This window comes from Amphibalanus amphitrite, unplaced genomic scaffold (genome assembly GCF_019059575.1).
Source record: "Amphibalanus amphitrite isolate SeventyFive unplaced genomic scaffold, NRLGWU_Aamphi_draft 001787F_arrow, whole genome shotgun sequence".
NCBI classification, from domain to species: Eukaryota; Metazoa; Arthropoda; class Thecostraca; order Balanomorpha; family Balanidae; genus Amphibalanus; species Amphibalanus amphitrite.
In genome coordinates, this window is record NW_024883280.1 from 80,847 (window position 1) to 96,443 (window position 15,597).

A 15,597-nucleotide genomic window follows, 5' to 3' on the forward strand; every position below is an offset into this window, starting at 1 on the left:
ACGGTAATATCCAGTATACACTGGTATTGGTAGTGGCAGAGCCGGATGAACTGGAGGAAAAACAACATAACTCGTTGAGAATTGACATATTTTTGCCGTCTCGCGTTCAAAGAGGAAATAATTGCGTGCATCGATGCGGGGTGCACGCCCTGCGCATTGCGCAAACGCTCGGGCTTGTTGCAATTTTTATCGGTCGGCGCGAAGAATGATACTGGTCCGGTCTTAAACTTCCTGGGGTAAGAACTTAGAAGTATTGGGCGCCCTTTTCCGTTTCGCTCGGGCTCTAGTTGTTCACTAGTAATGACCCTCTTTGCTAGCAAATAGCAAATGCCCAAAAATGTGTAGCTTAGCTTGGATAATTATTTTTCAGCTTCCTGACATGGACATTGTTATATTCGCCGCAGTAATGTTGCATATTTTCTGACGACTTATTAGAGATATTATTGATAACGTATCGTTGGACATCTTTCCCACTTGCCGACGCCCCTACCTCCGTGTCTCCCTGCCAGGCTGTGGAGCGGGGAGCGGCCCAACACTCTGGCCACCGACGGCCCGCTGCGCCGGCCTGCCGGCTCGCCGCTGCCCTCGCCCGGATCGCCGATGGTGCTGGCCGGCGCCGAGCGGCCGGCGGCGCCCCAGTTCTGCGCAGAGCTCGAGGAGATCCGCGTCTCGCCGGCCGTCAGCCGGCGCGGCCTGCTGCAGGTCTACGAGGAGCAGACGCAGACCTGGCTCAAACGCTGGCTGGTGAGGCGGCGCGGGGTGCGAGGAGGGCACAGGCTAGCACAACCGGTTCCTGGACAACATATGCCTAGTTCATTGCTTTAAAATCAACCACGGGAAGCCACAAATGTTTCAAGAAATTTACCTTGCCCAGTTTACCTTGCAGTCTGCGTTTGTGATAAAAGAATTATGCATTGCAGCAATCGCAGCTCCCATTCACTTTTCAGGTTCCATTGTGCTATTTTGGCGTTCTGTGATGCTGTGGACGTACTAACCGACCCCTTTTCCCATGCGTCAGGTGGTGCGGCGGCCGTACGTGTTCCTGTTCCGTGACGCCAAGGACCCGGTGGAGCGCGGGGTCATCAACCTGGCCACGGCGCAGATCCAGTTCAGCGAGGACCAGCAGGACGACGTGCCCAACTCCTTCAGGTACGCAGTTGTCTTGCCGTCTCGTTCCTACTACGACGAAATACCATAGTGCTCTTTGTACTTTGTAGTGTTTGAAACGCCGTGTTACAACATGCCTGAAGCGCGCAAGATGTGAGCACTCAAAGCATCTTTTAAACAGTAATATGATTAGAGGATTCAAGAGTTCATGGTTGGTAGGAACTTTAAATATAATTGCAGAAGTTGGACCTGTTGTTCCGTAATTCTTTTCAGCATAGTTTAAGATTCATACCGGTGAAGTTGATCCCACGTTCCGTGTACCGTCAGGGTGTCGACGCAGCACCGGCAGTACCTGCTGCAGGCGGTCGGCAAGGACCCGGTCCGGGAGCTCTACGAGTGGCTGTACGCCATGAACCCGCTGCTGGCCGGGCAGATCAGGTGAGGATACTGAGAAGCTGGGATAGAACATCAGGATGAGACATGCATGGAGACATCTGTATTGAGTAATTAATTATTACCCGTTATGGAAGCTTGCACGACTTCTTCATTGACCACGCCGTGTTCGAGAGGTTGTGTTACCTTCTGTGTGCTAGTAAGCCAATATATTATAGATGCTTCTAATGTGCATACCCAGGGAGCCAGTGAGCTTATTCACACTGGTTTTTCGCAGGTCCAAGCAGGGCCGTCGACGCCGGATCTCCGGCAGTCGTAACTCCATCCTGGACTCCCAATGAGACGAGCTCAGCGCCGGCGCCCTGCCCGAGTGCGCGGTCGCCTAGTGCGGCCTGCCGCCGGCCGTCTGTCGCGGCCCGCCGCCAGCCGCCGCTCCGTCTCACTCGCTTCGTCCGATCTCCCCAGAGCTTTATTTGCCGGCTGACGCGATGCGTGTCGGTCTCAGAAACTGGCGCCCAACGTGGGGCCGTCGTTTGGTTGTGTTTCGCTGTGTTTTGCGGTGTGGACGGCGGTCCAGGTGCTAATACGTGGCGCGGCGCTGAGCTCTGATATCTCCCTAGAGTATGGTAGTGCTGGCAGTGATGAAGATAGACAATACAATGAGGCTGGAACAGGGCCCTCGCTTAGGTCCTGTGCTATTGCCAACTATTCGAAGGCACGATCCACCCGACTCGTGTGATGCGAGACGCGGTTTGACCGCGGCGACTCTCGAGACTCTGAATGAATGTAGACTTCTAGACGCCTCTCTGCTAATGTGATCTGCTTAGTGAAACTTGGAAACTGCACTAGGTTAAATTAGCCTTGGTGAGATAGATGCGAGAGATGTGAACTATTCACTATGGTATCATGTGTACTTTTGAACAATATTTATCTGACTTATGTTAGTCAATGCCGAAGTATTTGAATATCTATATTGAAGTGGTAAAATGGACGAAACTAGTGTTATTTATAGCTTTAACTGTTGTTACGTTTTACGACCTTATGCGTTCAGGTTTTTTGTATATTTTATCATGTGAGCGTTTCGTTTTGATGCTTTTGTCCTACTACTTATGCGTTATGATTGATTATCCATTAGGTAGTGCTGGTCAATAGCTTATATAAACAGGCGTATTATCGCTGTCTTTCAGTTGCACCCTGGTCTTGAAGCAATCGTTTTACACGAGCATGCAGTGCGGAGGTCTCTGGGGTGACTACCAGAGCTGGGCCTGTTCAGGCCGGAATAGGGTCCGGATGAGGGCGGTGTCCGCCCACCCGGAGCGCGCGGGACCGCGGGGCTTACGCTCTGTCCTCGGTGTATGTCATTGTTGCCGACCCGGCGGCGGCAATCCCTGCTGGAATACACGGCTTCTCGACGTGACCTGTGATCTCAGAATGGGGCAGAGAGGGAGAGGTAGCGGCGGTAGGTCGGGGTAGGGCGGAGCGGATGACTGCTGCGCAGCGGCATTACCAAGATGCGGGTCGTGGCGGAACACACTCTCGTGAGCGATCTCGACTTCTCCATCTGGACGGGGCGAACCTTGTTTTGATGTAGGCAAGCCATCATTATTCACGGATTTGATTATTCCTTTGATATTGCTAAAATTCATAAGTTGCGAGCCATAGGTTACAACGTTTTCAGTTCAATTGAGATGACTTTTTTACCAAATGATTATCGCCGATTACGCCACACCTTCACCAATGACTGACCATATATGCCGCCACGGTTTTAATTGGATTTTCGTCACTCGTGCATGGCGCATGTGATGCGTGTTTATGCATGCATTGACCCATGGCATGCGTTTAGTAATGCGGTATAAATGGCTAAAACACCGTTTCTGGCGATTGGCGACTGTCATGCAACGAAACTGGACATAAATTCAACGATGCATATATTATTCTCATTGTATAGGGTTGTACTAAAGATATGTTCTTTATGCACTATACAGTATAAAGGCATATACAATATCAAATATACAGGTGCACGGAATAAGGGTGCACTACTGATAGGTATGTAGTTGTGTATGTACATGGCACATACGGATCGTTCCATCAGTACATCTCGTAAGTCTTTCGGCCAGGTCATCAGCTTCTAGTCGACACACGATTCCCCACAGTCACAGCACAGTGTACACACGCCAAGTGCACGTCAAGGTAAATGGTAAACACTGATGAATACAATTACACATATTAACATACATTCAGCTGCAATAAAACAGGGTCAAGCCCTGCCTCAGTCGCCATCTCTGGTTTCCCCTCAAAACGTGAATAGCCATCGACTCGTTTTGGTTCAAATGCACACCTCTCCATCTCGTCCTTCGGTCTCGGTCGTCACCTACAGCTCAGAGTGCCTCATTCGACAGTCGCCGCCGTCCCGTCCCTGGTGCCCGGCCGCCGAGCCGCCCTCCCCCTCCCAGGGCCGCGCGAATCGTGTGGGCTCGCGCAGCGCGGCGCCGGCAGCGTTCACCACAAACACGGCGGCGGCGAGGGCGCGGTGCACGCGCCGCCACGGCTCGGCCTGGTGCGGCTGGAGGCGCGCCGCCGCCAGCGTCTCGGCCACGTCCGGGAACAGCAGGCCGTTGTACTCGTGGTCGGGATCGGTGCCGAACACGGCGTTACTGCGCGGACGGCGGGGCGTCAGACAACGGGAGCAGGGCCGGCTCAGAGAGAGCGTGAGTAGATCGGGGAGCAGGGGCCACAGTGGAAGCTCCGAGAGCTATGTTTGTGGGTGTTTTGAACTAAGGAGTAAATTCAAGGGCTCCGCCACGGACTTTTGGTTGGGGGGGGGACGGTCTGCTCTTCGCCCATCGCCCTAGTGTCTCCTCTAAACCTAGGGTACCCCCAAATCCAGTTTTCTCATCGGATTTAGGCCACATGTTTTTCGTCATAGCCCTGATACGATGATTTTTAACTAAAAAAAATAATAATAGAGAAATGATAGGCCATCTGACCTATGCAATATTACCCAATATTAGATTGCACCTTTATGATATTGACACATCAGACAGAAAAAAAACTTGAAAAACAAACTTCAATTTTTTAATGGTATCTGGATCATAGTTTCGCGCTGAATCTGAATCCATTTTTAGCATTTGGCGAAGGTCGGGTCAGTTTAGGTGAGATCAACAAGTGCGTGTCCCGCCGGCTATCCGATACTACCCACGCGTCATCTCGTCTCCCTCTGTATAACTCTCTCTCTCCCATCACCCTCACCAGACGAGGACGGCCTGGGGTGCTCCTCTGTTGTCCGATACTACCCGCACATCACCTCGTCTCCCTCTGTACAACTCTCCCTCCCCTCCCCTCTCTCATACGAGGACGGGTTGGAGTGCTCCTCTGTTGTTTGATACTACCCACACGTCACCTCGTCTCCCTCTGTACAACTCTCCCTCCCCTCCCCCCGCTGCAGACGAGGACGGTCTGGAATGCTCCTCTGGTGTGCGCCAGTCGGCCCGCATCACCTTCAGCGACGACCAGCTGGCAGCGCGGCCGGCCGGCGCGCGCGGACCGCCGCCACTAGGAGAGGACGCGTCCGTAGAGGCCGGCGCGCTCACACGTGAGTCCAGGCGACAGTACGCTCACTTTCTGTCATCCTTGCGCTGGCAAGGCTCAGAAACCTTACGGAGCTCGTTTTTTTCCTGCCGAAGCTGGTTACCTATCCGTGTTTATGCCTGCTGAAATGAGTACGCCCATTCAACTCACAAAATTTTGTTTGCAATGACTAGGTGACAATGCGCCCTTAGAACCAATGGAGAGGCTGCACTGCATAAGCAGACTCTACCGCCAATTACTATGTTGGTCACAAGTCACAACGCCTACTTAACCCTGACCTTCTTTATCAGGAGACGGTGAGACGGACGCGGACAGCGGTCGCGGCGACTCTGAGAAGGAGGCCGAGGAGCAGCTGCCGGCCCACCTGACGCCCGGCGCCGAGTTCACCTTCCGTGTCACCGTCCTGCAGGGCATGGGCATGCAGAGCGACTACTCGGACGTCTTCTGCCAGTTCAAGTGGGTAGCGCGTGGCGGAGAGGGCGTTTGAGTAGAGAGGGGGAGTACGTGTAGAAACGGTAGAGATAGCCAATTGTAAATAATATTGTGAGGATTGCCGACACCACCTATAATCTACATGCCATCTATATAGCATCTAGCTACTAGCTATCATTGATAGCAAAGAGCTGCTTCAGTGATAAATAGAGGCTTTTTATTGTGTTATCTATGCAGCTTCATTCTCCACATGTGATGTAACGGACGTTTAATGAAGTCGTGATACCGCTTTTGACCGATGTTTAACCCGCATCCCCTTCCATCCCGTCCGCAGGTTCCGACATCGCGATGACGAGGCGTTCTCGACGGAGCCCATCAAAAACTCCGGGGCGGCGCCCATCGGCTTCTATCACGTCCAGAACGTAAGTACCAAATCTGGCCCTGTGGCTGGGAGAGATGTGTCTGTACAGAGGATTATGCTTGAGTGTTCGTAAGGGGCTTTCGACCTGGTCGAACAGAGTATCCCATTCCGGTAATACTAATGACCCGAGGGATGTATCTGGCTGTGGCCAGAAGTTTGTGTGTTTGGCTGGTCGACGGAACAATGCTGTGACGGTGAGCAGCTGAGTGTGTCTGACGTTCCGCGTCACGCTGTTACAGATCACTGTGACGGTGAGCCGGTCGTTTGTCGAGTACCTGAAGACGGAGCCGCTGGTGTTCGAGGTGTTCGGCCACTACCAGCAGCACCCGCTGCACAACGACTCGCGCATGGACTCCTGCCTGTGAGTAAAGGGGAGGGGAAGCTGAGGATGTGGGTCGTGTTTCGGTTAGTGTCTGCGTGAAAATACTGAAAAACTGGCCTGCCGAAGTTCCCCGCCGCTAAGTGCCAACCTCGCCGTGACTCCCCCTCCCCCCCCCCCCGCCGACCGCCGCCACTGACCATCCCCCATCAGCCAGCCGGTGCGCCCTGACCGCCCTGTCCGTGGCTGACTCCCCTGTGCCGGTCGCTGACTGTCCGTCTGTCTCTCTGTCCGTCAGACGTCCGCCGCCACGTCGGCTGCAGCCGCTGGCCATTCCCATCAGCCAGAGACAGACAGAGATCAACTGGAAGGACGTCAGGGAACTGGTGGTCGGTGAGTGGTGGGGAAAAGGGGATAGAGACAGAGACAGAGACAGAGACAGAGATAGAGATCAACTGGAAGGACGTCAGGGAACTGGTGGTCGGTGAGTGGTGGGAAGAGGGGGATAGAGACAGAGACAGAGACAGAGACAGAGACAGACAGAGATCAATTGGAAGGACGTCAGGGAACTGGTGGTCGGTGGGTGGTGGGGAGAAGGGGATAGAGACAGAGACAGAGACAGAGACAGACAGAGATCAACTGGAAGGACGTCAGGGAACTGGTGGTCGGTGGGTAGTGGGGAGAAGGGGATAGAGACAGATACAGAGACAGACAGAGACAGAGACAGACAGAGATCAGCTGGAAGGACGTCAGGGAACTGGTGGTCGGTGAGTGGTGGGGAGAAGGGGACAGAGACAGAGACAGACAGAGATCAACTGGAAGGACGTCAGGGAACTGGTGGTCGGTGGGTAGTGGGGAGAAGGGGATAGAGACAAAGACAGAGACAGACATAGATCAACTGGAAGGACGTCAGGGAACTGGTGGTCGGTGAGTGGTGGGGAGAAGGTGAGAGAGATAGAGACAGAGACAGACAGAGATCAACTGGAAGGACGTCAGGGAACTGGTGGTCGGTGAGTGGTGGGGAGAAGGGGATAGAGACAGAGACAGAGACAGAGACAGAGACAGAGACAGACAGAGATCAACTGGAAGGACGTCAGGGAACTGGTGGTCGGTGAGTGGTGGGGAGAAGGGGATAGAGATAGAGACAGAGACAGAGACAGACAGAGATCAACTGGAAGGACGTCAGGGAACTGGTGGTCGGTGAGTGGTGGGGAGAAGGGGATAGAGATAGAGACAGAGACAGAGACAGACAGAGATCAACTGGAAGGACGTCAGGGAACTGGTGGTCGGTGAGTGGTGGGGAGAAGGTGAAAGAGATAGAGACAGAGACAGACAGAGATCAACTGGAAGGATGTCAGGGAACTGGTGGTTGGTGAGTGGTGGGGAGAGGGTGAGAGAGACAGAGACAGAGACAGACAGAGATCAACTGGAAGGACGTCAGGGAACTGGTGGTCGGTGGGTAGTGGGGAGAAGGGGATAGAGACAGATACAGAGACAGACAGAGATCAACTGGAAGGACGTCAGGGAACTGGTGGTCGGTGAGTGGTGGGGAGAAGGAGATAGAGACAGAGACAGAGATCAACTGGAAGGACGTCAGGGAACTGGTGGTCGGTGAGTGGTGGGGAGAAGGGATAGAGATAGAGACAGAGACAGAGACAGAGACAGACATAGATCAACTGGAAGGACGTCAGGGAACTGGTGGTCGGTGAGTGGTGGGGAGAAGGGGATAGAGATAGAGACAGAGACAGAGACAGAGATCAACTGGAAGGACGTCAGGGAACTGGTGGTCGGTGAGTGGTGGGAAAGGGGATAGAGACAGAGACAGACAGAGACAGACAGAGATCAACTGGAAGGATGTCAGGGAACTGGTGGTCGGTGAGTGGTGGGGAGAAGGTGAGAGAGACAGAGACAGAGACAGACAGAGATCAACTGGAGGGACGTCAGGGAACTGGTGGTCGGTGAGTGGTGGGGAGAAGGGGATAGAGACAGAGACAGAGACAGAGACAGAGATCAACTGGAAGGACGTCAGGGAACTGGTGGTCGGTGAGTGGTGGGAAAGGGGATAGAGACAGAGACAGACAGAGACAGACAGAGATCAACTGGAAGGACGTCAGGGAACTGGTGGTCGGTGAGTGGTGGGGAAAAGGGGATAGAGATAGAGACAGAGACAGAGACAGACAGAGATCAACTGGAAGGACGTCAGGGAACTGGTGGTCGGTGAGTGGTGGGGAGAAGGTGAGAGAGATAGAGACAGAGACAGACAGAGATCAACTGGAAGGACGTCAGGGAACTGGTGGTTGGTCAGTGGTGGGGAGAAGAGGATAGAGACAGAGACAGAGACAGAGACAGACATAGATCAACTGGAAGGACGTCAGGGAACTGGTGGTCGGTGAGTGGTGGGGAGAAGGGGATAGAGACAGAGACAGAGACAGAGACAGACATAGATCAACTGGAAGGACGTCAGGGAACTGGTGGTTGGTGAGTGGTGGGAAGAAGGGGATAGAGACAGAGACAGAGACAGACAGAGATCAACTGGAAGGACGTCAGGGAACTGGTGGTCGGTGAGTGGTGGGGTGAAGGGGATAGAGACAGAGACAGAGACAGACAGAGATCAACTGGAAGGACGTCAGGCCGCAGTGGCGTACGCACATACAGGACATTCCGTGCATGCCCTGTCCCTTTGGCTCATCGTCCCCGGCGCCCTCAGTGACTGGCGCCCTTCTGTCCAGTGTTGGCGCTCCTCCAGTCGATAGCGGCGCGCTTCTAGTTGATGGCGAAGCCCCTCTGTCCAGTATTGGCGCTCCTCTGGTGATAGTGGCGCCCTCCTAGACGATATGGTGGGCCGGTGGCGCCCCTTTGTCCAGTATTGGCGCCCCTCCAATCGATAGCGTCGCGCTCCTAGATGATGGTGGGTGGCGCCCCTCTGTCCAGTATGTCAGTTATGTTCGTTCCGCACGTGTACGAACATAACTGACACATTCAAGTTTCAGATATGTGGCGCCCTCATTGTTGTTGGCGCCCTCCTTGATTGGCGCCCTCTCGTCCAATGCCCTGGTCCTTCGCAAATTCCTGGGTACGCCACTGCGTCAGGGAACTGGTGGTCGGTAAGTGGTGGGGAGAAGGGGATAGAGACAGAGACAGAGACGGAGACAGACAGAGATCAACTGGAAGGACGTCAGGGAACTGGTGGTCGGTGAGTGATGGGGAGAAGGGGATAGAGACAGAGACAGACAGAGATCAACTGGAAGGACGTCAGAGAACTGGTGGTCGGTGAGTGGTGGGGAGAAGGGGATAGAGACAGAGACAGAGACAGAGACAGAGATCAACTGGAAGGACGTCAGGGAACTGGTGGTCGGTGAGTGGTGGGGAGAAGGGGATAGAGATAGAGACAGAGACAGAGACAGACAGAGATCAACTGGAAGGACGTCAGGGAACTGGTGGTCGGTGAGTGGTGGGGAGAAGGGGATAGAGACAGAGACAGACAGAGATCAACTGGAAGGACGTCAGGGAACTGGTGGTCGGTGAGTGGTACGGGGGTGGGGGAGGAGGGATGTGGCCAGGGAGGAAGGCTAGGATACTGGTGTGATATGGAACTGAGGCCAGGTCGGCTCTCAGGTGGTTATGGGGGATGGGGCTAACTGCGAAGGACATTATGTCACTGAGGAGACTATGTGATGAGGTGAAAGCTCTGGTGTGTTAGCAGATGTTGTCCCTCTGGTTTCTCTCACGCTTTGCGCTATACGGCCCTCGTGTGATGCGATCATCAGTATAACCTCCCCTCCCCGTGTGTGTATGATGCAGGCCGTATCCGCAACACGGTGGAGTTTGAGGAGGAGGACGAGAACGACACGAGCGTGCTCTCGCTGGGCCTGTTCCCCGGCGAGTACATCGAGTACGCAGGTCAGTCATTTAGGGTTATTTAGGGTTCACACTGACAGGAGGTACATGTCAGTCTCGGGTGCCGATCAACAACGGGTACGTCGAGTACGCAGGTCAGTCTTTGGTACCGTATGTACGGGTCGGTAGCGGGTAAAGGTCAGTTGTAAGGGTACGTTGAGTACGCAGGTCAGTCTTGACTCCCGGGTACATCGAGTATAACGCAGGTCAATAGCTGTTACATACATGGAGTGCGTATGACAACTGTCATGGCCCTGCCCGATAGGCTTACCACGACGATTTATTGTGTTGCTGTGGTGGCTCATCGGAGAGACGACTGTTGCTCTAGTGTCACATCGGAATGTTTCGTCTTACTTGGGCTTCGTCCCCCGGTGGTTTGGAGCGTTACTCTGGTGCTGCCGTTTTGTGTTATTTTCTAGAAAAAAAAAATCAATAGTTTCCCCCAGCGGCAGGGATCGATGTTTGGAGTGGTCAATGTCTATGAATCCGCGGGGTATCTTAGTGTCAAGTTATTATATAATTACTATGTTACTAACCAGTGTCGCAAAATTTATTGATTTGGGTGGGACACGACATCCAAATAAAAATCATTTTACACTCTCACCTCCAGTTTTAAAGAACAATTTTCCACTCGCAGGTTTACCGACAGAAGCATTTGCGTGGCTGACCGTTTTACATCCTACACTTTCCACTTTTGTGTAGAAATCAGTGTTATTGGTCTTTTCCCACTGTGTTTGGGCCTTATCTGTCCGGCGGTTTTCCACTCCCAGCCTCCTTTTTGGAGAGATATTTCCCCTCCGACACCCAAGCCAACTTACAATTTTGGGACACTGTTACTAACCGTTCATCTAATAGGCAGAGAGCTATATTAGTCTTCGACGCAATATGTAAACCACTCCCTGAAGGTCGGTGACGTGTTGATGCACAGCTCCGTCGTGCAAATACACACATTGGATTGAATTTAGCAACGTAAAAGTCCAGGACAGCGGCCCTTCCGTATGTGTATGTGTGCTAGACCGCGCGTGGCTAACCGGGTGACCCCACCCGTCTGACCCGACCCCGCTGTCCGGCAGGCGACTCTCGGACCATCTTCCGGTTCGAGGCGGCCTGGGACTCGTCTCTGCACAACTCTGTGCTGTTGAACCGGGTGACGCCGTACAGAGAGGTGGTCTACATGACCATATCAGCCTACCTGGAGGTGAGGGCAGTCGCGGCCATGGGAGGGAGCCGCAGGTGCAACTGGTACCGTGGGGCATCGTATATGGGAGATATGGTTTTGTTGCTGGGGATTTTTATTGTTCTGCATTTTATTATTGTTTTATAATGGCTGAGAGTGATGGATTTATGATAGATGCCTAGAAATTGAGCTTTTTGCAAAACATATATAATTTTGGAGTTAGACTAGAGATCACATGGCCAATGACCTCACTGCCGCCATGCCAGTTTTTTTTTTGCGATTCCACATTGTAAATGTTGGTACATGCACGAAGTCGTCACTCCTGAGTCCTGACTGTCCCCTCTCTATCAGGTGGCCAACTGCGCTCAGCCGGCCATCATCACCAAGAACCTGTGTATGACCATCTACGGTCGTGAGGCGCGCACGGCGCCGCGCACCTTCCGCCGGCTGTTCCTGGGCGGCCTGCGGACCAGCGACGCCAACCGGCTGACGGGCGTCTACGAGCTCAGCCTGCGCCGCGCCGCCGACGGCGCCGGTCAGACGGGGTGGAGGGGAGCGGTGGGGTTTGAAGACAGGAAGGGAAGGGGAGAAACCGTATGAGACGGAGTGCGAAATGTCCGCAAGGGTTGAGAGAGGAAAGGTCTTCGTAGGGCCAGGCCAGGTTTTCGGGGATGGAGGGTCTTGCTGCCTGAAACTTCTTTTATTGCTGAGATGTCCCGAAGGCCAAACTAATCCGAGGTCGTGTTTTCCAGGTTAGAAGGTAATGTGCTGCTTCTGATTAGTGTTCCTATCTGGGGGACAGCTACCACTATGCATAACGACATGAGACTGTCAGACAGGAGGTCATGAAAAGAAAATCTTCTTAAGACAATCATACATAAACTTCTTTATTATCTTCACGGTAGTTTTCGCTATTTGTTGACGGGAAATGTATGCTGTATATGCGTGCCAGCCGCCGTCAGCGGTGACCTTTGCTGACGCACCCCTCTTCATCCACAGGCGCCAGCCGTCGTCAGCGGCGCGTGCTGGACACGAGCGTGCAGTACGTGCGCGGCGAGGAGAACCTGGAGGGCTGGCGGCCGCGCGGCGACAGCCTGCTCTTCGAGCACCAGTGGGAGCTGGAGAAGCTGACGCGGCTGCAGGAGGTCGGCAGGATCAGACACCTGCTGCTGCTCCGGGAGAAACTCGGCCTCGACCGACTGCCCTGTCTCGGACACGAGTTTAGCAAGTCCGAGAAGGTAGGCACGCGACCGTACCGAGGGTCTTAACGTGCAGTGGAGCGACTCAGTTGAATTCAGTTTCAAATAATGCTGGGTATTTGAGGGTGTCCTCGTTAAACGTCCAACGCAGGAACATTTCTATCCGAACGGACTTTGAAAATTCTGAAAATTTTGTTTCGAGACGAATAAATGACACTTCTCTGTTTTATGGTACTACCAGAAGTCAAGTGCAAATAATTAACAAGATGAAAAAAATGCATTCCTATTGTTGTCGCAAGCCTGGTTTCTGTTGTTTCCCGTCACTCTCCGGCCGCCACTCTCCCTCCTCCAGGCGTCAGAACTTTTGTCTGTCAGACGTCTGACCGCCACCCTCTCCCTGTCAGGACGTGTGTAACCAGGTGGCCAAGGCGAGCAGCGAAGGCCGGCTGACATCTGTGACCGCCCCTCCGGCCCACACCCCTCCCGAGGACGTGTACGAGCCCTGGCAGATGACGGAGCGGGAGCGGTACATCGCCTCCAAATACGTCGGACTCATACTGGGCCACAGCGTGCAGGTAGGCTGGGAAAGGGGCCGCCGAGGTGGGGTCGGGGGTGTCCCGCGCCACACTTCAGCGAGGAGACAGGATGGGGGCGGTCTACGTCTAACCGGCAGACGGACGGATGAGAACAATGAAGTGTTGATTGCTTAGACACGAGTTTGTGTTAGGGCCGTGTCGGTGACCGACCCGAGTCCAGAGTATATTATTAGTACTTAGTAGTCCAGTGCGAAATATTTAATGTTACGAACTATATTTATGCATATTACTGGCCACCTGATGGACTGCAGGACCTCGAGCTGCAGGCCGGTGGTATGTTGTGACTGTCAGGGCCAGCCGGGCGGTATGTACCCTGTTTGTTGACGTTCTCTGTGTCGGATCGCCCACCGTCGCTCAGTGTCCCCGCTGTGTGTTACAGACGCTGCCCAGCCACCCGCCGGTGACCTCGGTGGAGCCGCCGACCTCGCCGGTCGCCGGCGAGCTCCTCTCTCCAGACAAGCCGTGAGTGCTGCAGGCTGCTCAGGGGTCACGGGGTACGGACATAGGCACCGGCCGGGGCGATGGCTGGGACGGTAATATCCAGTATACACTGGTATTGGTAGTGGCAGAGCCGGATGAACTGGAGGAAAAACAACATAACTCGTTGAGAATTGACATATTTTTGCCGTCTCGCGTTCAAAGAGGAAATAATTGCGTGCATCGATGCGGGGTGCACGCCCTGCGCATTGCGCAAACGCTCGGGCTTGTTGCAATTTTTATCGGTCGGCGCGAAGAATGATACTGGTCCGGTCTTAAACTTCCTGGGGTAAGAACTTAGAAGTATTGGGCGCCCTTTTCCGTTTCGCTCGGGCTCTAGTTGTTCACTAGTAATGACCCTCTTTGCTAGCAAATAGCAAATGCCCAAAAATGTGTAGCTTAGCTTGGATAATTATTTTTCAGCTTCCTGACATGGACATTGTTATATTCGCCGCAGTAATGTTGCATATTTTCTGACGACTTATTAGAGATATTATTGATAACGTATCGTTGGACATCTTTCCCACTTGCCGACGCCCCTACCTCCGTGTCTCCCTGCCAGGCTGTGGAGCGGGGAGCGGCCCAACACTCTGGCCACCGACGGCCCGCTGCGCCGGCCTGCCGGCTCGCCGCTGCCCTCGCCCGGATCGCCGATGGTGCTGGCCGGCGCCGAGCGGCCGGCGGCGCCCCAGTTCTGCGCAGAGCTCGAGGAGATCCGCGTCTCGCCGGCCGTCAGCCGGCGCGGCCTGCTGCAGGTCTACGAGGAGCAGACGCAGACCTGGCTCAAACGCTGGCTGGTGAGGCGGCGCGGGGTGCGAGGAGGGCACAGGCTAGCACAACCGGTTCCTGGACAACATATGCCTAGTTCATTGCTTTAAAATCAACCACGGGAAGCCACAAATGTTTCAAGAAATTTACCTTGCCCAGTTTACCTTGCAGTCTGCGTTTGTGATAAAAGAATTATGCATTGCAGCAATCGCAGCTCCCATTCACTTTTCAGGTTCCATTGTGCTATTTTGGCGTTCTGTGATGCTGTGGACGTACTAACCGACCCCTTTTCCCATGCGTCAGGTGGTGCGGCGGCCGTACGTGTTCCTGTTCCGTGACGCCAAGGACCCGGTGGAGCGCGGGGTCATCAACCTGGCCACGGCGCAGATCCAGTTCAGCGAGGACCAGCAGGACGACGTGCCCAACTCCTTCAGGTACGCAGTTGTCTTGCCGTCTCGTTCCTACTACGACGAAATACCATAGTGCTCTTTGTACTTTGTAGTGTTTGAAACGCCGTGTTACAACATGCCTGAAGCGCGCAAGATGTGAGCACTCAAAGCATCTTTTAAACAGTAATATGATTAGAGGATTCAAGAGTTCATGGTTGGTAGGAACTTTAAATATAATTGCAGAAGTTGGACCTGTTGTTCCGTAATTCTTTTCAGCATAGTTTAAGATTCATACCGGTGAAGTTGATCCCACGTTCCGTGTACCGTCAGGGTGTCGACGCAGCACCGGCAGTACCTGCTGCAGGCGGTCGGCAAGGACCCGGTCCGGGAGCTCTACGAGTGGCTGTACGCCATGAACCCGCTGCTGGCCGGGCAGATCAGGTGAGGATACTGAGAAGCTGGGATAGAACATCAGGATGAGACATGCATGGAGACATCTGTATTGAGTAATTAATTATTACCCGTTATGGAAGCTTGCACGACTTCTTCATTGACCACGCCGTGTTCGAGAGGTTGTGTTACCTTCTGTGTGCTAGTAAGCCAATATATTATAGATGCTTCTAATGTGCATACCCAGGGAGCCAGTGAGCTTATTCACACTGGTTTTTCGCAGGTCCAAGCAGGGCCGTCGACGCCGGATCTCCGGCAGTCGTAACTCCATCCTGGACTCCCAATGAGACGAGCTCAGCGCCGGCGCCCTGCCCGAGTGCGCGGTCGCCTAGTGCGGCCTGCCGCCGGCCGTCTGTCGCGGCCCGCCGCCAGCCGCCGCTCCGT

At 53.9% G+C, this 15,597-nt stretch overlaps 1 protein-coding gene across 1 annotated transcript in view; it reads left to right on the plus strand.

Annotated features, from left to right (window-relative positions):
* The window catches only part of LOC122375164 (kinesin-like protein unc-104), a gene marked incomplete at its 3' end in the record, with an annotated part of 81,051 nt that overhangs the window by 50,186 nt on the left and 15,268 nt on the right, over positions 1-15,597 (plus strand). The window contains exons 35-53 of the mRNA XM_043354394.1: positions 510-744; positions 1,019-1,149; positions 1,435-1,545; positions 1,778-1,815; positions 3,954-4,136; positions 4,946-5,092; positions 5,379-5,544; positions 5,855-5,942; positions 6,181-6,302; positions 6,559-6,572; positions 10,062-10,160; positions 11,231-11,355; positions 11,686-11,869; positions 12,334-12,572; positions 12,938-13,108; positions 13,509-13,591; positions 14,169-14,403; positions 14,678-14,808; positions 15,094-15,204. Coding sequence (XP_043210329.1) covers positions 510-744; positions 1,019-1,149; positions 1,435-1,545; positions 1,778-1,815; positions 3,954-4,136; positions 4,946-5,092; positions 5,379-5,544; positions 5,855-5,942; positions 6,181-6,302; positions 6,559-6,572; positions 10,062-10,160; positions 11,231-11,355; positions 11,686-11,869; positions 12,334-12,572; positions 12,938-13,108; positions 13,509-13,591; positions 14,169-14,403; positions 14,678-14,808; positions 15,094-15,204 — 2,613 coding nt within the window. The remainder of the gene's footprint in view (positions 1-509; positions 745-1,018; positions 1,150-1,434; positions 1,546-1,777; positions 1,816-3,953; positions 4,137-4,945; positions 5,093-5,378; positions 5,545-5,854; positions 5,943-6,180; positions 6,303-6,558; positions 6,573-10,061; positions 10,161-11,230; positions 11,356-11,685; positions 11,870-12,333; positions 12,573-12,937; positions 13,109-13,508; positions 13,592-14,168; positions 14,404-14,677; positions 14,809-15,093; positions 15,205-15,597) is intronic.